At 42.5% G+C, this 24,668-nt stretch overlaps 1 protein-coding gene across 3 annotated transcripts in view; it reads left to right on the top strand.

Moving 5' to 3' along the window:
* Positions 1-24,668, top strand: part of arhgap15 (Rho GTPase activating protein 15) — a 781,647-nt gene that overhangs the window by 398,726 nt on the left and 358,253 nt on the right. For all 3 annotated transcript variants that reach the window (XM_041201317.1, XM_041201315.1, XM_041201316.1), the window contains exon 7: positions 11,286-11,381. In XM_041201317.1, coding sequence (XP_041057251.1) covers positions 11,286-11,381 — 96 coding nt within the window. The remainder of the gene's footprint in view (positions 1-11,285; positions 11,382-24,668) is intronic.

Here is a 24,668-nt window from a genome sequence, read left to right as displayed (position 1 = left end):
ATTATGAGGTCACATTGCTTAAACTTGGTACGTATTCCCCTGAGTTTAGAAAATTAAGGGATGATCAGTGCAGTGCCATAAAAGCTTGACAATAAGTTCAGACATGTAACAGGGATGGTCTAGCAAATCAATGTGAGGCCACCTCAACAATCACATAGCAATTTACCAACAATACAATACTTTGAATAACATTTAGAAACCGATGAGCATAACTCTGTGCATACATATGAATACAAAATTCTTTTTCCTCCATTAGAGAATGCTGTGGAATCAAAAGTTTAGCTCGGTTCTTTTAGCTCAAGTATCTGTGGTTACACTGCACCAACAGTTTTGAACAGGTATTTGAGCATTGATGCACTGCCATTGGCAAAAGCTATCCTGCAAACTATGTATACTTTCACATTAACTGAGGCCAGTGATGAAGAAGGATGCACGCATAGAGTTCTTCTTGCTATCACCTAACTCTTAATGTAATTTAGAGCACTGATTGTTTAATTTCCTTCCTCTTTCCTCATACCCTCTAATCTTTCAATCACCAGCAAACCAAAGAGTACAATCTGTAGCTATATGAAAATCAACAAGTGTCTAAACAATATTGCCCTCTCATGGGATTGGTACCTAAAGCAGGTCTCTTTCTCCAGGTTGTGCTGCATATTTATTTTTCTTTATATTCATTCACAGGATGTGGGCTTTGCTGGCTGGACCAGCATTTATTGCCCAAACCTAGTGGCCCTTGAGAAGGTGGTGGTGAGCTGCCTTCTTGAATCGCTGCAGTCCACATGGTGTAGGTACATCCACAGTGCTGTTAGGCAGGGAGTCCCAAGATTTTGACCCAGCAACAGTGAAGGAACAGCGATATGTTTCCAAGTCAGGATGGTGAGTGACTTGGAGGGGAACTTCTAGGTAGTGGTATTCCCATCTATTTGCTGCCCTGGTCCTTCTAGATCATAGTAGCCATGGGTTTGGAAGGTGCTGTTGAAGGACCCTTCGTGAATTCCTGCAATGTATCTTGTAGATGGTACACACTGATGCTGCTGTGCATCAGTGGTGGAGAGAGTGAATGTTTGTGGATGTGGTGCCAATCAAGCAGGCTGCTTTGTCCTGGAAGGTGTCAAGCTTATTGAATGTTGTTAGAGCTGCACTCATCCAGGCAAGTGAAGGGTATTCCATCACACTCCTGACTTATGACTTGTAGATAGTGGACAGGCTTTGGGAAGTCAGGAGGTGAATTACTCATCACAGGATTCCTAGCCTCTGACCTGCTTTTGTAGCCATTGTATTGATATGGCTAGTCCAGTTCAGTTTCTGGTCAATGGTCACCTCAGAATATTGATAGTGGAGGGTTCAGTGATGGTAATGCCACTGAACATCAAGGGGCGATGGTTGGATTCTTTCCTGTTGGAGATGGTCATTGCCCGACACTTATGTGGCGTGAATGTTACTTGCCACTTGGCAGCCCAAGTCTGGATATGGTCCAGGACCTGCTGCATTTGGATTTGGACTGCTTCAGTATCTGAGGAGTTGTGAATGGTGCTGAACATTGTGCAATCATCAGCGAACATCCCCACTTATGACCTTATGATGGAAGGAAGGTCATTAATGAAGCAGCTGAAGATGATTGAGGAACTCCTGCAGTGATGTCCTGGAGCTGAGATGACTGACTTCCAACAACCACAATCATCTTCCTTTGTGATAGGTATGACTCCAACCAGTGGAGAGTTTCCCCCTGATTCCCAGTGACTCCAGTTTTTCTAGGGCTCCTTGATGCCACATTCAGTCAAATGTTGCCTCCCCTCACCTCGGCAGTTCAGCTCTTTCCATGTTTGAACCAAGGCTGTAATGAGGTCAGGAGTTGAATGGCCCTGGCGGAACCCAAACTGGGCATCCGTGAGCAGGTTATCGCTAAGCAAGTGCCACTTGACAGCACTATTGATGACCCTTCCATTACTGATGATGGAGAGTAGACTGATGGGGTGATAACTGGCTGGGTTGGATTTATCCTGCTGTTTGTGTACAGGACATACCTGGGCAATTTTCCATGTAGCCGGGTTGATGCCAGTGTTGTAGCTGTACTAGAACAGCTTGGCTTGGGGCACAGCAAATTCTGAAGCATAAGTCTTCAGTACTATTGCTGGAATATTGTCGGGGCCCATAGCCCTTGGAGTATCCACTGTCTTCAGCCGTTTCTTGACATCACGTGGTTGAAGACTGTCATCTGTGATGCTGGGGACCTCCAGAAGAAGCCAAGGTGGATCATTCCTTTGGCACTTCTGGCTAAACATTGTAGCAAATGCTTCAGCCTTATCTTTTGCATTGCTGTGCTGGGCTCCTCCATCATTGAGGATGGGTATATTTGTGAAGCCTCCTCCTCCAGTGAATTGTTTAATTGTCCACCACCATTTACGACTGTATGTGACAGGACTGCAGAGCTTAGATCTGATCCATTGGTTATGGGATCGCTTAGTTCTGTCTATCACTTACTGTTCATGCTGTTTGGCAAGCAAGTAGTCCTGTGTTATGGCTTTACCAGGTTGACACCTTATTTTTAGGTATGCCTGGTGCTGCTCTTGGCATGCCTTCCTGCACTCTTCATTGAACCAGGGCTAAACCCCTGGCTTGATGATAATGGTAGAGTGATGGATATGCCAGATCATGAGGTTACAGATTGTGTTTGAGTACAATCCTACTCCTGCTGATCGCCCACAGTGCCTCATGGATGCCCAGTCTTGAGTTGCTAAATCTGTTTGAAACCTATCCCATTTAGCAAGGTGGCAGTGCCACACTAGACAATATAGAGTATCCCCAATGTGAAGGTGGGACCTTTTCTCCAAAATGAATGTGCAGTGGTCACTCCTACCGATACTGTCATGGACAGCTGCATCTGCAGCAGGCAGGTTGGTGAGGATGAGGTCAAGTATGCTTTTCCCTTTTGTTGGTTCCATCACCGTCTGCCACAGACCCAGTCTATTAGCTAATCACTCATGGTGCTACAGAGCCACTCTTGGTGATGGACATTGAAGTCCCCACCCAGAGTTTATTCTGCACCCTTACCAACCTCAGTGCTTCCTCGAAGTTTTGGCGTTCAACATGCAGGAGCACTGATTCATCAGCTGTGGAAAGGCAATATGTGATAATCAGCAGGAGATTTCCTTGCCATGTTTGGCCTGATGCCATGAGACTTCATGGGGTCCGGAGTCAATATTGAGGACTCCCAAGGCAACTCCCTCCTGACTATATGCCACTGTGCCACCACCTCTGCTGGGAGGGGAGGGTGATGATGGTGTCTGGTTGATATGATTCCATGAGGATGACTGTCTGTCTGTGAGACAGCTCTTCCATTTTGGCACTAGTCCTCAGATGTTAGTAAGGGTCGACAGGGCTGAGATTGCCATTGTCGTTTCCTGTCTATAAGTCGTTGTCAGCTGGTCCATCCAGTTTCATTCTTTTTTGTGACTTTGCGATACAACTACGGGTTGCTAGGCCATTTAAGAGTCAACCACGTTGATCTGTGTGTGGGTCTGTAAGCCAGACCACAATAACAGATTTCCTTCCCTAAAGGGCATTAGTGAACCAGTTGGGTTTTTTTTTACAACAATTGTAATCATTGGACTTTTAATTCCAAATTTTTATTGAAAGTTTATCTACTATCTGCCATGGTGGGATTCAAACCTGACTTCCCAGACTTCAGAGCATTACCCTGGGTCTCTGGATTACTTGCCCAGCAACAATACCACTACACCATCACCATCACCACCTCCCCTGGGATGTTTATGGTAAATGCTGCACCTGGCAGAACAAGGCACCTGATACTTCAATGGTGTGGAGGTCAGCCCATACTAGTTGATCTGAGTGATGTCTCCAATTGATACTGAGAATCACTCATTGGTATAAAGCTGAGGTGTGGTGATCATTTTGACATGCACTGGCAGTAGCATCCTCATGCTTTTGGGGCTGGTAGGAGTCTGCAATCACATTTATGTTGCATTTCAACTTTTTTACACACTTCAGTATGAAAAAGCGAGTCATGTAAGTCTGTTTTCTATGGCCTTGAATACCCCAGGCCCTGTTCTTCAGCTGTCATTGCCTCCTCAAAATATTGAATACTCCCAAATGAATCCAGTGCCCATGTTTCAGAATTCACCAAAAACTCTAGTTTCAGGCAGCATGTGTTGTACTGGAACTCTGCTGGTTCCCCGCAGCGCTTTCATACCTGTTTTGATAAAGAAAAATGATGAGGGATCTAGACAGAGTAGGTAGGGAATAAATGTTCCCATTGGTGGAAGGACCCAGGACAGGAGGACACAAATTTAAGGTAATTGGCAGAAGAAGCAATGGAGACACAAGGAGAAACATTTTTCGCTCAGCGAGTGGTTAAGCTCTGGAATGCACTGCCTGAGAGTGTGGTGGTGGCAAATTCAATTAATACATTCATGAGGGAATTGGATTACTATCTGAAAAGGAGGAATGTGCAGGATTATAGGGAGAAAGCGGTAGAATGGGACTAGGTGAATTGTTCATTTTAAGAGCTGGCGCAGATGTGACAGACCGAACGACCTCTTTCTGCGCTGTAAATATTCTGTGATTCTGTGGAATAAGCATAAGTAATGCAAAGGAATGAGTTAATTTCCACATTCCACATAGATTGCTACTTAAACAGTTAACAATCAAAGAGTGTGCTAATAGTAGATTCACACATTAACATGCATTAGAAATTTTACTACTGGGGCATATAGGCAAAAATATTCTTGAACTCCACTAATGTTCACAGACAAAATTACTTTTTGTTTGAATATTAGCTCAAATACACAACAGAAATTATATCCTTTAGATGTTTTCATTGAAGTATATCAATATTATGTAAAATTAAAATCAAAGTATCTTATAAATGACACTGCCCAAACTTGTGTAAGTTGAAGTTTTTGATCTTTTATACTTGCATCATCCAATCCTTTTTAAAATGGTGGCATTAGTAATCTAATGAGATAGAAGGCTTTCCTTTTTTTCTGTTTGTTAAGGTACACTGGTCTTCATCATACTTCCAATGCAAAATGAACATTGAAATTGCACTCATTTATGCTTTCATGAATTAACAGTGATAATTGTAGCCCATAAACATTCTGGGGCCAAAAAATGGTTCTGATTTTGTTTTGGTTTTTATTGCTTATTAAACCTACTACCCGTTGCTTAGGTGCAGCTTATGAACCAAGTCTTTAAACACAATCTGTGACTCATATTCAGTTGTGGGCTTTTTTCGTTTAAATGCTATATTTTAAATGTTCTGGGAATGTGAAGTGGTTAAAAGGCTGAGAAGATCAATTCTTGTCTGGTTTTGGAGCCACGTGTAAGTGTAATGCGGACATTAAATTATTCCAGTTTGGTGGTATTTTTGAAGCGAATGACCCAACCCCTAAGCAGCTAAATAGTATTTGTGTTCCATATGCCATATAGTTACTAAATGAGTATGATAATCACAAACATGTCACAGATTGAGCTTCAGTGAGCCAAAAAGCTGAGTGACATGGCAATAATGAATGATAGCACCAGATTCAGTGTCAATCTTCACAATCTGTGCAGTATTATAGTTTACAAGGGAACTATACAGAAGCATATCTCCAACACTTATTTTTACATTTTGGCTGAAAATGCTGTGTTTCCTTTTAATTATTATGCTTGCCTGCATTTTTTTGACTAGTGGGTATAACTTGCAGCAATATGTTCCTTCTAAGGTCTTGTCAGCTATGAGTTTTTGCATCAGTTTTGTACCTTATTCTACTTTCTCGGAGTATTGGAGATCATTGGAGAAGCGAGATGCAGCAATGTTATTGTATTAGGGCGGAATAGTGTTGGATATCAGTGTTATTAGATATTTATATGGTTTTAACTCTGTATCCTTTTTCATAATATGCAATTCAATATTTGTATTGATTTTGCAATTACACTGATACAAAAGAAGCTTTCAACAAACCTATCATTTATTTTACATATCTCTCCTTTAACAACCCCATCCCCTCTTTCTCATGGATATATATATATTGTTTCATTGCCTGCAAGTAAATATTTTAACTTTCACTCGGATCCATTCCCTTAAAGCATGGCTGAGATTGTTAACATGTTAAAAGAACAATCACAGGCATGATCCAGTTCGTTACTAAACTGCTACATAAAAACCCTTGATCCATAAATCCACTGGTGAGTCCTTTGGATATGAATTCAGATTTATACACAGTAATACCAGTAAAAGTCACATCACCAGCATTCTGTGATGTGTTACAGAAATAGACAATGGTAGATTTTTACCATTTATAGGAAAACGCTTGTGAACTTGGCCATGTGATAAACAGGTACAAATTACTACATTCTCCTTTGATATAGAACTACAGTGCGACAAAATGCTTCAAGCTCTCACACCTTTATAGCAGTTTCAGTAAAAAAGATGGGTAACATACATTTTAGAATGTAAGTGATAGGGAGGCTCATTAGAAAGTTGGATTCCTCTACGAATCTTGAGCTAGCAGATCCCCGTTTATAGACTGATACTTTACACTTTACCTTCTTATAGAGGGTGGTTTTTACCAGTCTCAACTATGTTGTATATTTGAGGTAAGAAAAACTGGCCAGTGGGAGAGGTGGGTCCTTTCTTTCATAGAAATAAGTATATTGCAGGTCACCAAGGCGAGGTAATGATTGACTGTCACAGCGTCTATGGATGGGTTGTGCATTCCTGGGGCAGGATTTTTAGGTCGGCAGGCGGGCGCAATCGGCGGGCCCTCAAATGGCTGGGGAACAGACCACCTCCCGCAATCGGCCCCCGACTGTGATTTGACGCTAGCCAGCCAATTAACGACCAGCCAACATGAAACGCTGCCTCAGGGAGCTGAAGAATTTAAAACCAAGAAATAAAGATTTCAAACTCTGGAAAAAAATGTCCATGTATCAGAATCAGTCACTTGAACAGATCCATGATGAAAATTCTGCCCATACATTTTTATTTTTAAAATTTAATAAGGGAAACCTCGTCCCGCCATTGGGTGACGTTGCATCAAAAATGCAAAGTCTGCCTGGCAGATGTGCCCGCCCGCCAAACGTAAGGTTGGACGGACCATGAAAAAGTGGGGACAAGTTGGAACTTTAGTGGGCTTAATTCACCTCTTATTGTCAGTGGGCATGCTTCCGACTTTTGCACGCACCCGCTGACAGAAATATCACGTGAGCAGGGCATGACTTTGGGACACTCACCTGATGTCATTGTGAGCTATTTTATACTTGAGTGGGTCAGGCACCCACCTGCACGCCAACCTAAAACTTTTGCCCCTGGCAGGAGATGATAATCTGGATGTCAGTGAGGAACAGAGTAGGAAAAAATAAACTGAAAACTATCAAATTGGGTTAATGAATGAATGTACTATTTCACTAGTTCAGGACATGCAACAATATATAAAAACATTCTTCAGAATAACACCAATCATTATGGCCAGAATTGTTCCGTCGGCGAGTTGGGGGCGGGGCCCACTCGCTGACACAAAAATGACGCGGGATGATGTTGGGGGGAACCCCTGACATCATCCCGCCCCATTTATGTATTCAGGAAGGCGGGCGGACAGCGAAATCAACTGCGGATCCGCTGACCTTTCAATGGCCAATTGAGGCCATTGACAGGATAATTAAGCCAATTAAAGGCCCTGCCCATCCAACCTTAAGGTTGACGGGCAGGCCAGGAGCCCCAGTGGGGAATAGAAAAAACATGGAACCTCATCCACTGGCGGGATTAGGTTTCATGTCTGTTTTAAAAAACTTTAATAATCTTTATGTGATATTTATTAACATGTCCCATCTCGTGTGACATTGTCACATGAGGGGGACATGTTAATAATTTTTTTATTTTTCTATTTTTTAAGTTTATAAAACTCTCAGTGCTCTCCCTGAGGCAGCACTCACTCGAAAGAGCGCACTTTGACAGTTGGGGAACCCCTCCCCCCTCCGCACAGGAAGCGTATAGCGCTTAATTGGCCCACCCACTCAAAATGGCAGCGGGGCCCATTTCGGCAGCAGGGGTCAGCTGCCCGCCCGCCATCGAGCCAGTGGGGTCCGCCCACCCATCAAGGGCAAAATTCTGCCCTATATTTGACTTTTTGTTTCACTCCTAACAAGAGGAGCTGTTCACACACACATTAATTTAAAGGGCCCCCTAAAGTTCTACCATCATCATAGAACCTTCAGAGTTTATAAAGTTCCATTACACTATAATAATATAGATATTACATTGTTTGCTGAGCAACTTAACTATGGGGTTATACTGTATAAGGCAGTGCTGCAGAATAAACATGTTTACTCAGTAACGTTTCAAACAGATAAAGACAATGAATGCTGTGCCCCAAAAAAAATGCAAAATTTGATAATAGTGAACATTCAATCATTAATTTTACAGTATACAAAATGTTTTCTTCCCAAATCTGAGCATATTTCCTGCAAATCCATATTTGAGCCACCCAACCATGTTTCTGCCTCCTGCCACAGTGCTGACATGGCTCTAACAGAAACTACAAGTGACGGCCTCTGTATCTGCGGCCGTGGTGCCCCATTCCTCTTTATCCTTCCTGACCTCCCTGCAGTTCTTGACATGGTTGTCCATTGTACTCCTTCAACACTTCCTGAATGGGACTAACCTCACTTGGTTCCGCTCTTACCTATCCAAGATATCCAGAGAATATCTTGCAATGATTTATTTTTTCTACCCTGCACATTTACCTCAAGCACCCCAGGAAGATGTCCTTGGCTCCCTCCTATTTCCCACTACATGTTGCCCCTTGGTGACATCATCTGAAGACATGACATCAGGTTCCACATGGACAATGATGAGTTATCCTTCTCCACCACCTCTCTCAATCCATCCACTGCCACTGTGGTGTTAATCGCCTGTTCAACCTCTTGTCCTGAATGAGATGCAATTATCCCAAACAAACACTGGAAAGAACAAACCCCAAATTCCAGTCTTTCTCCAGTCTTTTTGGGGGAGGGGTTCCCCAACTGTCAACGTGCGCTCTTTTGCGTGAGTGCTGTCTCAGGGAGAGCACTGAAAGTTTGCCAGGGGGGAAAAGTTCCATTTTCCCCCCTGGCAACTGTCTTAGGCTGAACTAAAATGACCGCAACATTGCTGCCTAATTTGACCCTGAGCTGAGTTATCAATTCCTTATCCTCGCCATCTCAAAGTATGCCTACTTTTGGAACATTGACTACCTCTGCTCCTGCCTCAGTTGATCTGCTGCTGAAACCTTCATGCATGCTTTTGTCAGCTCTAGGTTTCACTGTTCCAATACACTTCTGGCCAATTTCCCAACATCTACCATCAGTAGACAGGAGCTCATTTCAAAAATCTGCTCCAAGTATCTTATTCTGTATCAGTTGATCGCCCATCATTCCTGACTGCGCGCTGACCTATATTGATTCCTGATCCAACAATGCCCAGAAATTAAATTCTCATTGTCATGTTCAAATCCCTCCCTGACTTTGCCCTTTCTCTCTGTAATTTCCTTCAGCAATACAATCCTCCAAGAGCTTTGCTTTCCTCCATCTCTAACCTGTTAGACAGTCCTTAATCCTTCTTGCCCCATCATTGTTTGGTATGCCTTTATCTGTTTAGGCCAATGAATTATTATTATGCTATAAGTCCTGGGAAGAAAAATAAGTTATGCTCCATAGTCATTCAATTTGTTAAATGATTGGTATATACCAGAGTGGATAGGTGAAATATTTCTGTTTGAAGTGCAACATTATTATTTTACTTGTCCACTCAGATGAATTCATTTCTTAATTCTATTGTTGTAATATATTTTGTAAGGATAATCATTTAGATTAATTTAGAAGATAATGGCACGGCAGGACCTAAAGAAGAAAAGATTAAATAAACCATTTAAAATAGGGAGTGGAGAAAATAGTAAGTGATTGAGTGATTTTTAATTTCCACCCAAAATAGCATTAAGTGAGTAGACCCAAACAATTTTTCAGGTATGTGTTCAAACAGTATAATTCAGATAAATTGCTGAATGCTCAATAAGGGCTAGTTGACAGTTTAACATATTAGACATATAAAATTGGATTGCCCTATGGAAGGCAGCGGTCAAAGGGGAGGAGATGCACAGGGTTGGGGGCAGCCAGTAAAGGGCCACAGTTTTATACTGCGGCTTGGAGAAGAGTTTCACTTGAAAAAAAATTCCTCGTCATATCTGGAGTTCCAGGCTTCAAAGGACTGCAGGTTCAGCAACTCGCTACCTGGTACAAATCCGCAAACCTCACGCTGCAAACTCTCCACTCGCATCCAAAATTGCAAGTGTTCCTACCGCTAACATAGGACCCATTTTGTAGATAGAAATCAGCCTCTTGCGTGGTCCTGGTGGGCATGCAATGTGTCCACATACAAGTCTGCCTGAATATTTCATCAGGTGGGCCTTGTGTGATCGAGGAGTGATCAAGGTGCCCCTACCACCGTGCCACCCACCTATTCCACCCCTCATTCCTGATTTTCCACAAGCAGCCAACTGGTTTTCTAGTGAGAAATAATGTTTCAAATAGCCCCCACTATAGAAAAGACACAAAAAGATATTATTTATTTAAAACTTTATTTACTCTCTCCTGCACTCATGTTCCAGCTTAAGACCTTGTAGTTTCCATAGAAGATATTCCAGGGAGGTCTGTCTGTGCAATATGGTTTTTATTTTTATACATGAGTTGTAATTAACCTGGTCTTTTCTTCAGTTATTCTGGCATGCACCATGTTTTCAATCAGTAAACATCCCATACTTTTTTCATTTAAGTAAACAGTAAGTGTTGGAAGTACAGGCAGGTATTATCTACATGGCAAGTGAAAAATAAAAGAGTTAATATTTTGGTTGAAAATCTTTCATCAGAATTCAGATTTCCAGCACTTGTAGGTCTTTTTTCCCTCTTAATTATCTTTTCTTCTTTAAGGCCAGGAAAGTGAACAAAGACATCTGGTTTCATGAAACATTCCCTTCACTGTTTTGGGCAGATGTGCAAGTAATAAACAATCCAGGGTGGATTGGCAGAGAGGCATTGATTGGTCTCCTATTATCATTGTATCATATGACTACCAAGAGAAGGAGAATTAGATGGACCTTAGTCATTTCTCATCTAGCAATTCCAATGTTGTTGTCGAGTAATGTTGATTGGGATCATAATGAACTAAGTGCTGACCCATTAGGTTGCTGTGCTTTTCCTGTGTTGTTTACAGCATTAAACAAATTACACACTGCTTTTTTTTCTTGACACAGCTCACAACAATCTCAGGGAATGAATTTCTTCTCCATTCGGATGATGATAGTATACATGATTGGTACCAGGCCATCAGACATGTGATTGATAAATTGGTATGTATAATGTTGTTAACGCTATTAACTAAAATAGCTTCCCTTGGAAACAAATAAAAGGATTTTGTATATTTGTTCAATCTGTCTTAGGAGTTGCACAATAAACATTTTTAGCTTTTTTGCCAAAAAAATACTTTCCCATATATTTCCTGAGCTTCTCAAGCTCTGATCGGCCCCTTTAGACCATGTTTCTTTTGTTTATAGCTCCCTGTGGCATTGTTAATCCCTCTTTGCATATTTTCTATAAAATAGTTTGGCATGATGTTTTCAAATTTAAAACAGACCTGAAATGACTCAAATAGGACACAATGTGCATTTATAATGTGCATTGAGCTCAGCTATACTAATATATAACCCGTAAATTTATACTCTGACTTTACACTAAAATTAGCAAAATAACCCTAGTCGAAATTCATTCATAACAAATTATTTGCAAATGAGCTTGAGTTTTTCATTTTTGATACAAACAAACATGTTGATTCTTATTTGTGTACTAAATTTTTACATTTTGACTCAATGTGATCTTATGTCATTTTAAATGGTGGTATTTAGTACCTTTAACATTTGTAGAAACATTTTCAATGGAAGCGATTCTGTAGTATAAAGAACACAATCTATTCCAGTGTCTCTATTTGACTGATTAAGTTTGTTCTGTTCCAACACACAGACAAGCAATAGAATTCTCTAAAAACTAAATTAATTAAGTTGGGCATTAAGTAGATGTGACGTGCAATTTAGACAAATGGGCTGCGCAAAGATTTAAATAAAACAAAGTTCCTTCATTCCACCGGCATCAAAACAGTATAAACTCTCAAGGGAAAGTGTAACTCCTAGAAACAAACTATTTACAGAGAATATTCACAGCAAATGTTCTAGATCGCTTCACTATTCAAGGCCTCAGCTCCTCAATGCAGTGACTCATTAAGCTTGTGCAGCTACCCAGCTCTTGGCTGAAAGTTCTGCTCCCCTGTCTCTCCATGAGGTTTCTCAGACTCAGGGGTGTTGCCAGTTAGACTGACTGGGTCTCCGACTCCTATTCCTGGCTCCTTAGCTGCCCTCAGGGGCTTCAAGCTGCTCTAGGCTCCTGCCACATTGCCATTCACAAGTCCTAGACTTGCCCTTGCCGCTTTCTACCTCACCTCTTGGCATCTGGCTCTGCCCCTCAGCTTGTCAAAGACCCTGCTCCATGGAGGGAGGGGCCCATAGGATCCAACCAGTTCCCCTGCTTGGTGCTCGCTCCCACCATTGCGACCTGCTGCCGGAGGCCCTGCTACATACTTTCCTGTTTCTAACTTGCCATCTCAGCAACTAGACAAATCACAAGTGACTGTTTACTAAGCAATTGCTTGATCAGCAGCATCAATTAAGCTACAATAGGTTGTGTATTCGAGTCCACATTGCTGGCAGCATTCCCTTCATGCCTCGCTGATCTGGGCAAATAGTAAAGGTTAGGATGATATTCAGCATTTGTTCGAGATGATCTCCTCAGCCCTTCTTCTGACCTGGCACTTCCAATAGCACCTAGGCTCTGTGATGGGTCAGCCACATCGGGGCCTAGATTGGCCATGTCTCCAGGGGCCATATGACCAGCAGCACTGGTTGATCCAGTTGCAGCCTCCCTGCCTGACGTCTCAGCATCTCCTTCTGGCACTGGAGTCAGCCTCCTCAATGTGATGCAGTCCCTTAATCCCTGACACACACATTCCCAGATTCTCCAACACTATCCAACCCGTCTTCACTCAGGTCACCACCAGCTTCAGGTCCCATTATGTCAATAAGTGGGCTGCTTACCCCCACATCCAGACATTTGGCATTGAGAAACCTGCCCCTGGGAACACTCTCCTGAGATTTCTCTCCAGCTCTGGGTCCAACATTATGGATGTGACCACCTGTGTCAAGCCACTTCCCTGCTTTGGCCAAAGTACACCTCCAACAGTTCTGGCAGTAGTTGGCAATATGAGCAGCCATCACTAGCGAGTAACACTACCTTCTTGTCAGTGCAGTTGTCTTCTCCAACACTCAGTGCCCCACCTGATCATGAACTGCGGTCAATACTTGACACTTGAGGCTGCCGGGCAGGAGGAGTTGCTTCATCTCTCTCCCATTGTCATGAACCAGCTAATAGAGAACTCCATCCCTCTCCCCAATCCTCTTCCAGCACCTCAACAGTTTCTGTGCCTGTTTGGTCTCCCTCATCAGATAGAGCCAGGTTGGTGGATGTTGGGCTTTCCAGTACTGGTGAAGTCTATCAATATCTGCATCGAGTAGCGGAAGCTGCCAGAGGTCCTCCTTCAAGGTGGATGGCAAGGGTGAAACTGTACATGGCTCCATCATTCTGGATCGGCCTTGGATCTCCCTCCTAAGCACATCGGTGATACTTGGATGAAATAATTTAGTATGATCCAGATTGGTGGGGGATGGGAACCTGAGGGCATATTCAGATAGGACAAGTTCAGTGCAGGGAGCGAGAGACAGAAAATTTATGGGTGACTCTGACAGACAGAAAAAGCAAAGGTTAAGAGGTTTACAGCACAGGAATTTGTCAATGTTAAAAGGTATTTATTTAAATGCAAGGAGCATAGCAAAGAAAGCCAATGAACCGAGGGCACAGATAGATACATGGCAGCATGATCACACAGAATCACAGAATCACAGTACAGAAGAGGTCACTTGGCCCATCAAGTCTGCACCGACTCGTGAGAAACACCTGGCCTACCTTCCTAATCCCATTTACCAGCATTTGGCCCATAGTCTTGAATGTTATGATGCGCCAAGTACTCATCCAGGTACTTTTTAAAGGATGTGAGACAACCCGCCTCCGCCACCCTCCCAGGCTGTGCATTCCAGACCGTCACCACCCTCTGGGTAAAAAGGTTTTTCCTCACATCCCCCTTAAACCTCCTGCCCCTCACCTTGAACTTATGCCCCTTTGTGACTGACCATTGAACTAAGGGGAACAGCTGCTCCCTATCCACCCTGTCCATGCCCCTTATAATCTTGTACACCTCAGTCAGGTCGCCCCTCAGTCTTCCCTGCTCCAACGAAAACAACCCAAGTCTATCCAACCTCTCTTCATAACTTAAATGTTTCATCCCGGGCAACATCCTGGGATGATATTATCGCTATAATGGTTTAAAGAGGGGCAAAAATAAGGGCTCAACATCCCTGGATATAGGGTTTTCAGGCAGGATAGAGAGTGGGCTGAAAAAGGTTGGGGTATGGCATCACCGGTAAAAGAATTACAGCTGTAAGGAGAGATGATATACTAAATGCAAAACAAAATCAAAAATACCTGGAAAAACTCAGCAGGTCTGGCAGCATCTGCTGGGAGGAGCACAGTTAACGTTTCGAGTCCACATGACTCTTCAACAGAACTAAGGAAAAATAGAAAAGAGGTGAAATATAAGCTGGTTTGGGAGGTGGGCGGTGGGACAAGAAGAGCTGGATAGAGGGCCAGTGATAGGTGGAGATAACCAAAAGATGGCACAGACAAAAGGACAAAGAGGTGTTGAAGGTGGTGATATTATCGAAAGGATTGTGCTAATTAAGGGTAGAAAGCTGGACAAGCAAGGTACAGATAGCCCTAGTAGGGGTGGGGTGGGGTGAAGGAATTGAAAAAGGCTAAAAGGTAGAGATAAAAAAATGGATGGAAATACATTTAACAATAATGGAAATAGGTGGGAAAAGAAAAATCTATATAAATTAATGGAAAAAACAAAAAGGAGGGGGAAAATCAGAAAAGGGTTGGGGATGGAGGAGAGAGTTCATGATCTAAAATTGTTGAATTCAATATTCAGTCTGGAAGGCTATAAAGTGCCTAGTCAGAAGATGAGGTGCTGTTCCTCCAGTTTGCGTTGAGCTTCACTGGAACAATGCACAATGCAGCAAGCCAAGGACAGATATGTGGGCATGGGAGCAGGGTGTAGTGTTGAAATGACAAGTGACAGGGAGGTCTGGGTCCTGCTTGCGGACAGACTGAAGTTGTTCTGCAAGGCGGTCACCCAGTCTGCGTTTTGTCTCTCCAATGTAGAGGAAACCGCATTGGAAGCAACGAATGCAGTAGACTAAATTGAGGGAAGTGCAAGTGAAATGCTGCTTCACTTGAAAGGAGTGTTTGGGCCCTTGGACGGTGAGGAGAGGGGAAGTAAAGGGGCAGGTGTTGAGACCATATGGATTGAGCTCAGCAATAAAGAGAGGGCAGCCTCACTACTAGGAGTATACTATAAACCTCCAAATAGAGAGAGTGGGGAAGAAGAGCAAATATGTAGCCAAATTTCTGAGTGCAAAATCTATAGGGCAATAATAGTTGGGGACTCAACTACCCTAATATCAACTGGGATATGAACAGTGTAATAGGCACAAAGGTCACAAAATTCTCAAAACGCATTCAAGAGAACTTTTTCAGCCAGCACTTAACAAGCCCAATGAGAGGGGGTGCAATTCTAGACTTAGTCTTAGGAATGAAGCTGGGCAAGTGGATGAAGTAGCAGTGGGCAATCATTTTGGAGATAGTGTCCATAATACTGTTAGATTTAATATAATTATGGAAAAGGATAAAGGTAGAACAGGAGCAAAAATTCTAAATTGGAAAGACAAATTTTACGAAGCTGAGAATTCATTTTTTAAAAATTCATTTACGGGATATAGGTGTCGCTGACTTGGCCAGCATTTATTGCCCATCTGGTGAAAGTCGACTGGTTACAGTTACTTGAAGTGACAGACTAGTCAACAGTGAGATTCTGCGGGCACGGTGTACACATGTCCCCACAAAGAAAAAGGGCGGTACTGCCAAACCTAGAGCCCCCTGGTTATCTAGAAGCATTCAGGGTAAGATAAAGCAGAAAAAAAAGCTTAAGGCAGTCACAAAAAACTTAATACTGTAGAAAGCCAAGATGAGTATAGAAAGTACAGGGGTGAAGTAAAAATGGCAATTAGGAAAGCAAAGAGAGGATATGAAAAAATTCTGGCAGGTAAAATGAAAGAAAACCCAAAGATGTTTTACCAGTACATTAAGAGCAAGAAAGTAGCTAAGGAAAGGGTAGGGCTAATCAGAGATGTACACGGACGCTGAAGATGTGGGCAGGGTTCTGAATGAGTACTTTGTCTCTGTCTTCACTAAGGAGAGGGATGAAACAGATATTCTAGTTAAAGAGGATGAGTGTGAAATATTATATACAATAAGCATAGTGAGAGAGGATGTACTGGAGGGACTGACACCCCTGAATGTGGATAAGTCACCAGAGCCAGATGGATTGTATCCCAGACTGTTACAGCAAGCCAGGGAGGAAATAGTGCATGCTCTGTGGATCATTTTCCAAACATCATTAGATACAGACACGGTACCAGAGGAATGGAGGTCTACGAACGTTGTACCATTATTTAAAAAGGGTGCGAGGGGTAGACCAAATAATTATAGGCTGGTCAGTCTGACTTCTGTGGAGGGCAAGTTCTGAGAGACAGGATAACTGCCACTTAGAAAGGAACAGATTAATCAGGGATAGTCAGCATGGATTTGTTAGGGGAATTTTTTGAGAAAGTAACAAGGAGAATTGATGAGGGTAGTGCAGTGGATGTTGGCTATATGGATTTTATTAAGGCATTTGACAAGATTCCACATGGCAGACTAGTCAGAAAAGTAAAGGCCTATGGGATATGGGATGTAGGCAAATGTGGTGAGTTGGATTCAAAATTAGCTCAGCAACAGGAAACAAAGGGTAATGGTTGATGGATGTTTTTGCAAATGGAAAACGGTTTCCAATGGTGTTTCACAGGTCTCAGTGTTGGGTCCCTTGCTGTCTGTTGTATATATTAATGATATAGACTTAAATGTGGATGGCAGGATTGGAAAATTTGCAGACACAAAGATTGGTTGTGTAGTTGATAGTGAAAAGGATAGCTGTTGACTGGAATTATATCAGTGGTTTGGTTGAGTAAATGGAAAAGCAGCAGATGGAATTCAATCTGGTAATGCATTTGGGGAGAGCAAACAAAACTAGGGAATACATAATAAATGAGAGCATTTTGGGAGGGGTAGAGGAAATGAGACACCTTGATGTGCATGTCCACAGGTTCCTGAAGGTGGCAGGACAGGTGGGAAAGAAGGCATATGGAATGCTTTCATTTATTGGACGAGGTATATAATACAAAAACAGGGATGTAATGTTGGAACTGTATAAAATGGTGGTTAGGCCACAGCTGGAATTTTGTACCGTTCTGGTCGCCACATTACAGGAAGAACTCAATCACTTTGAAGACAGTACAGAGGAGAGTTACAAAAATGTTGCTAGGGCTTGAAAATTGCAGCTCTGCAGAAAGATTAGATATGCTAGGGTTGCTTCCCTTGGAACTGAGGAGGCTGAGGGGTGACCTAATTGAGGTGTACAAGATTATGAGGGGCCTGGATAGAGTAGACAGGGGTGCCCTGTTTCTCCTTCACAGAGAGGTCAATTACCAAGGGACACAGATTTAAGGTGATTGGTAGAAGGATTAGAGGGGACATGAGGAAAAACTTCTTCACCCAGAGGATGGTGGGCAACTGGAATTCACTGCCTGATTTGGTGGTGGAGGCAGAAACCCTCAACTCATTTAAAAGGCAGCTGGGTCTGCACCTAAAGTGCTGTAACCTGCAAGGCTATGGACCAGGTGCTGGGAGATGGGATTAAAATGGGCAGCTAGTTTTTTAAAAATCTTTTCTTTTTCAGCTGGCGCAGACACGTCGGGCTGAATGGCCTCTTTCTGTGCTGTAATTTTTCGATGATCCTATGATCTGATAGCAATTACAGAGACATGGCTGCAGGATGACATAGTTTGGAACCTGAATGTTGTAGAGTACATTACTTTTTGGAAGGACAGGGAGCTAGGAAAAGTTGGAGGGTTGGCTCTGTTAGTTAATGATGGTATTTGCACATCAGAGAGGGGTGACCCATGTTCAGGAAACCAGAATGTAGAAGCGGTGTGGATTGAACTGAGAAATGATAAAGACACTTGTGGGAGTGGTGTACAAGCCCTTAATTGTAACTACATGACAGGACAAAGTATAAAGGAAGAGATAATGGGAGCTTGTCAGAAAGATAGGTAATCATGGGAGATTTTAATGTACATATTGACTGGAAAAATCAGATGGGCAAATGTAGCCTAGATGAGGAGTTCATAGAATGTTTTTGGGATAGTTTCTTAGAACTGCACGTTCTGGAGCCAACCAGGAGCAGGTTATACTAGACCTGGTATTGTGCAAAGAGATAGAGTTCATTGATAACTTCATAGTGAATGCAACCCTGGGTAGCAGTGATCGTAATATGATTGAATTTTACATTTAGTTTGAGAGAGAGAAGAGTGGGTCCAAGACTAGTATTTTAAACTTAAATAAGGGAAATTATGTGGAAAGAAACTAAAGCTAAAGAAAACTGGCAAATTAAGTAAGGGATAGTTCAATAGAGATGGAGTGGCAAACAGTTAAAGGGATGTTTCAGAATACACAGAATAGATACATTCCAATGAGAAGGAACGATTCCAAGGGGACCTGCCATTCATGGTTAAGTAAAAAAGTTAAAAACAGTTTTAAACTTAAAGAAAAAGCATACAATTGTACAAAGACAGGTGGCAGGTCAGAAGATTGGACAGAATATAAAGAACAGCAAAGAATGACAAAGAGATTACTAAGGAGGGAAAAATTAGAATATAAGAGAAAGCTAGCTAGAAATGTAAAGTTGGATCATAAGATTTTCTCTCGATACTGAAATAAGAAGTGTTAACAAAATGAGCATTGGTCCTATAGAAAATGAGTCTAGGGAATTAAAAATGGAAAAGAAAAGAGATGGCAGATTAATTGAACAGGTATTTTGCATTGGTCTTCACCATAAAGAATACAAGTAACATCCTAGAATTAGCTGGAAATCAGGAATTGAAAAGGAGGGAGGAGCCCAGGAAAATTACAGTCACCAAGGAAGTGGTACTGAACAAATTGTTGGAGCTGTGGGCTGACAAGTTATCGGGTCCTGGTGGACTTCATCCTAGGGTCTTAAAAGAAGTGGCTAGTGAGATAGTTGATACATTAATTTTAATTTTCCAAGATTCCCTGGATGCGGGGAAGGGGCCATTAGATTGGAAAATGACTATTTTGTTCAAAAAGGAAAGGAGTCGGAAATCAGGAAACTACAGGCCAGTTAGCTTAACATCTGTCATAGGGAAGATGTTGGAATCTATTATTAAAGATGTTGTGGCAGGTCACTTAAAAAATTCCAGGCAATCAGGCAGATTCAACATGGTTTGTGAAGGGGAAATCATGTTTTACCAATTTATTGGAGTTCTTTGAAGGAGTCACATGTGCTGTGGATAAAGGGGAACCGGTGGATGTACTGTACTTAGATTTCCAGAAGGCCTTTGATATGGTGCCACATCAAAGATTATTGCGGAAAATAAAAGCTCATGGTGTAGGAGGTAACATAATGGCATGTGTAGAAGATTAGCTAGCTAACAGGAAACAGAGGGTATCCATAAATGGGTCTTTTTCTGGTTGGTGGAATCTAACAAGTGGTGTTCCACAGGGATCAATGCTGGGACCTCAATTTTTTACAATTTATACAAATGACTTGGATGAAAGGACCGAAGGTATTGTTACTAAATTTGCTGATGATACAAAGATAGGTCAGAAAGTAAGTTGTGAAGGGGATGTAAGGGACATAAATAAGTTAAGTGAGTGGGCAAAGATCTGGCAAATGGAGCATATGAAGGAAAATGTGAAATTTTCAATTTTGGCTGGAAGAATAAAAAAGAAGCAAATCATCTAAATCATGAGAGATTGCAGAGCTCTGAGATTCAGAGGGATCTGGGTGTCCTCGTGCATGAATCACAAAAGGCTAGTATGCAGATACAGCAAGCAATTCGGAAAGCAAATAGAATGCTATTGTTTATTGTGAAGGGAATTGAATATAAATGTAGGGGGTTACAGTTCAGTTATAGAGGGCACTGGTGAGACCACATCTGGAGTACTGCGCACAGTATTGGTCTCCTTATTCAAGGAAGGATGTAAAAGCATTAGAAGCGGTTCAGAGATGGTTTACTAAACCAATACCAGGAATAGGTGAGTTTTCTTATGAGGAGAGATTGGGCAGGCTAAGCTTGTATCTGCTGGAGTTGAGAAGAGTAAGATGCAGCTTGATTGAAGCATGTAAGATCCTGAGGGGTCTTGACAGGGTAGATGTGGAGATAATGTATCCCCTTGGGGCGAATCTTGAGCTAGGGATCACTATTTAAAAATAAGAGGAATGCTCATTTAAGACAGAGAAGAAATTTGTTTCTCTCTGAGGGCAGTGAGTCTTTGGAACTCTCTTCCTCAAAAGACATTGGAAGCAGAGTCTTTGAATGTTTTCAAGACAGAGTTAAATAGATTCTTGACAAATAAGGTGCTGAAAGGATTTATGGACCAGGCAGGAGTCAGATCAGCCATGATCTTATTGAATGGTAGAGCAGGCTCGAACAGCCGAGTGGCCTGCTCCTACTCCTAACCCAGCTGTTCATATGACTCTCTGCTGGATTCTGCACAGGATTGAGGTGTGAATGTTACTGTTTCCTTGAGGCACTGGGTATGGCACCAGCTAGAATCCTCTCTAAACTAGCAAAAGTGGCTGGTCTTCTAGGTTCAGTCTTCTGGCTCAGGACCTCAGCATTTCTATTTCCTTTACCGAGCTTGTATCTTTTCTGGTGGAGGGAGGAATGGAGTTGCATTCAATGGGGTTACCATGCCTGACATCCATGGTGTCTGTGGTTATTGAGGGCAGTCTTACTGGAAGTGCCCAGCTCTGTTACAGTTCCAGCATCTCTTTGGAGTATCCCTTGAATGTGCTTAGTCGCAATGTGTACTGTAGAGATAGGACAGCAAGAATTGGATTTGTGCTTGCTGTACATCAACCTGTTCCACCTGCCTCTTCAGCCTGATGTCTACATCCTTGTCCATAAGAGACCATAAGAGACCATAAGACATAGGAGCAGAAATTAGGCCATTTGGCCCATCGAGTCTGCTCCGCCATTCAATCACGGCTGATAAGTTTCTCAACTCCATTCTCCCGCCTTCTCCCCATAACCTTTGATCCCCTTACCAATCAAGAACCTATCTATCTCGGTCTTAAACACACTCAGTGATCTGGCCTCCACAGCCTTCTGTGGCAATGAGTGCCATAGATTCACCATTCTCTGGCTAAAGAAGTTTCCCCTCATCTCTGTTCTAAAGAGTCTTCCCTTTACTCTGAGGCTGTGCCCTCAGGCCCTAGTCTCTCCTACTAATGGAAACATCTTCCCCACGTCCACTCTATCCAGTCCTTTCAGTATTCTGTAAGTTTCAATCAGATCCCCCCCTCATCTTTCTAAACTCCATCGAGTATAGACCCAGGGTTCTCAAACGTTCCTCATATGTTAAGTCTTTCATTCCTGGAATCGTTCTTGTGAACCTCCTCTGGACCCGCTCTAGGGTCAAAACATCCTTCCTGAGATACGGGGCCCAAAATTGCTCACAATATTCTAAATGTGGCCTTATAAAGCTTCAGCAGCACATCCCAGCTTTTATATGCTGGTCCTCTCGAAATAAATGCCAACATTGCATTGCCTTCCTAACTACCCACTCAACCTGCAAGTTAACCTTAAGAGAATCCTGTCCATGCCGACAGTCAGCTCTCTGATGGTGCCCCCTTTCCTGGTCTTAGGAGTCCAGTCTTTCCTCATAATCCGGATGATGTAATCCTGTATGTCAAAGAAGGACAGTGGGGATTTATCACTGTTAAGTCTCTTCAGCTCTCTTCATCTCTCACTGTTTCAGCTAGGTGATTTTTCAGCTGTGTGCCCCTGGTCAATTTGAAGGAAGGATCTAGAATGATGATGCAGTCAAACAGTTTCACCAGCTCCACAGATATGGAGAGCAGATCCTCTCCTCCGGCTTGCTTGTACTCATAAAACCTCTACTGCAGCTGCAGCACACTGCTGCTGTGCCCAAAAACCTGTGCCAGGGCCTCAAGGATCTGCGGATCTGCCACAGACTCCTTTGAACATCTGCACCTCTCCCCAGTATTTCCCAGCAAGCCTTCCTGCATGGATGTTCCAAAACAAATGCTGTCTGCTCCCTCTTGATGAGGCCCCTTAGATGCCATGACCAAGGCCAGCTGAGCGTCCTCGATCTGTCAACTTCCTACCCGTCGGCAGGTAGGATATCCGTGATGAGATATTCCGTCTTTCCCCTTAAAAGAGGCCAAACTTGAAGACTGACAAACTGATCATGTTCTGGCTATTATTTCGACTCTCAGCTTCATCCCATAAAAGCCTGTGCCTCTGCAAGAGCTGCATCTATTTCAGCTTCCCTCGCTGACCGGTTTTCAGCTATCTCATCATCTGCTCCATCTCAGCCAGGAGATTCCATTGCTTTCCATTTCATCCACCACAATTCGATGCCTGTGCTGTGGAATCTCACTTCTGACTCCAAAATGTGATGTTTGATTTAAGCACATGGGCTGCAAGAAGATTTATAAAAAAACAAGGTTTCTTTATTCCACCAGCATTAAAACTGCATAAACTTTCAAGGAAAATTGTAGCTCCAAGAAATGAACTCTTTATAGATAACATTCACTCCGGTGCTCCAGATCTCTTCCCTATTCAGGGCCTCAGCTCCTCAATGTAGTGACTCACCAGGTTTGTTCTGTTGCCCAGCTCCTGGCTGCACTCCTGCTTCCCTCTCTCTCCATGAAGCTTCTCAAACTCAGGGGTGCTGCCAGTCGGACTGACTAGGTCTCCAACTCCTCTGTCTGGTTCCTTAGCCATCCTCAGGGGTTTCAAGCTGTTCTAGGCTCTTGCCACACCACCACTCACAAGTCTTAGACTTGCCTCTTGCTGCTTTCCCCCTCATTTCATGGCACCTGGCTCTGTTCTTCAACTTGCCAAAGACCCTAAGCAAGTGCATCTTTACAAGAGCTCAAGTTAGGAAGAAAAAAGACTTACAATCATATAGGCTAAAAACTGTGGATGCTGGATATGAGAAATAAAAACTGAAAATTCTGAAAGTATTCAGCAGATAAGGGGGCAACATCTGTAGAGAGAAAAACAAAGTTTTCTCTGTTTCTGTCTCCACAGATGTTGCCTGATCTACTGAGTTATTCCCACTTCTGATTTTAATCGCTTTTATATAGCAGCTTTCACAACCTCCGGACATCCCAAAGAACGTTACCGTTAATTAAGTACTTATTTAATCACTTAAGTACTTGTTTAATCACTGTTATAACGTAGGAAATACAATAGTCAATTTGCACACAGCAAGGTCCCAGAAACAGCAATGAGATAATGACCAGGTAATCTATTTCTTTAGTAATGCTGATTGAGGGATAAATGTTGGCCAGGACAAAGAAGAAAACTCCTTTTCTCTTCTTTGGAATAGTGTCATGGGGTCTTTTGCATCCACCTGAGAGGGAATTAACATTTTATCTAAAAGATTACACCTCTGACAGTGCGCATTCCCTCAGTACTGCAATGGAGTGCCTAAGAGTGGGACTTGAACCCACAACTTTCTGACTCATGACTTTTCAGTAAGCTAACAACAGTTCTTAAAAGGCATTTTTTGAATTGTGATTTTGATGTGCAACATTGAATACTTTTGACCTTTACAGGTTCCTGTTTTTGAGACACTGCTGTATTTTGCAGAAGTGTTATCTGACTAGGATCACCTGGCTGTTCTGTCCTGGTTAATTTGCAATTCTAATTATTTTATAAAGATCCTCCACCACAATTGCCATTAATGGCAATATAAAACATGATACTATGATACAACTTTGCATGGTTTCTGATTTCTATATTGGTAAAAATAAGCTGATTACCGCATAGAGATCATACACATTGGAGAAGAGTGGATATTGAAAATTAAGACACTGAACAGGGCAGCAGTGCAGTACCATCAGGGGTATCAAGCAGAAGGCCCATCACTCCGACAAACAAGGTTGGGCACTGTATGCAGCCTTGCAAATGTTGCTCACATCTTAAGAACACATAAAACGTGTTTTGTTTTAGTAATTTTGCAATGTGTGGACATAATGGGAAATTTCTGCAGCATAAATTGTTGCATCAGGGGCGTTTTAATTTTTTGATCCACTAAGTGGTGGGTGGGGATGTGGCAGAAGGGTTGCTGTTGGTATCCGATAGCATTTGGAAAACCCTTAAATGGAGTTTTACCTCTGCTTTCTGAACATAATCAGATTAATTATACACAGCAGTAAAAGAATATAAACCTCATTGCTGTGCAGCTTCTCAGCAGTTCACGTT

Source organism: Carcharodon carcharias, chromosome 12 (assembly GCF_017639515.1).
Source record: "Carcharodon carcharias isolate sCarCar2 chromosome 12, sCarCar2.pri, whole genome shotgun sequence".
Taxonomy (NCBI): Eukaryota; Metazoa; Chordata; class Chondrichthyes; order Lamniformes; family Lamnidae; genus Carcharodon; species Carcharodon carcharias.
The sequence above is the reverse complement of the archived record's forward strand: the minus strand, read 5'-3'. Positions and strand labels throughout refer to the sequence as shown.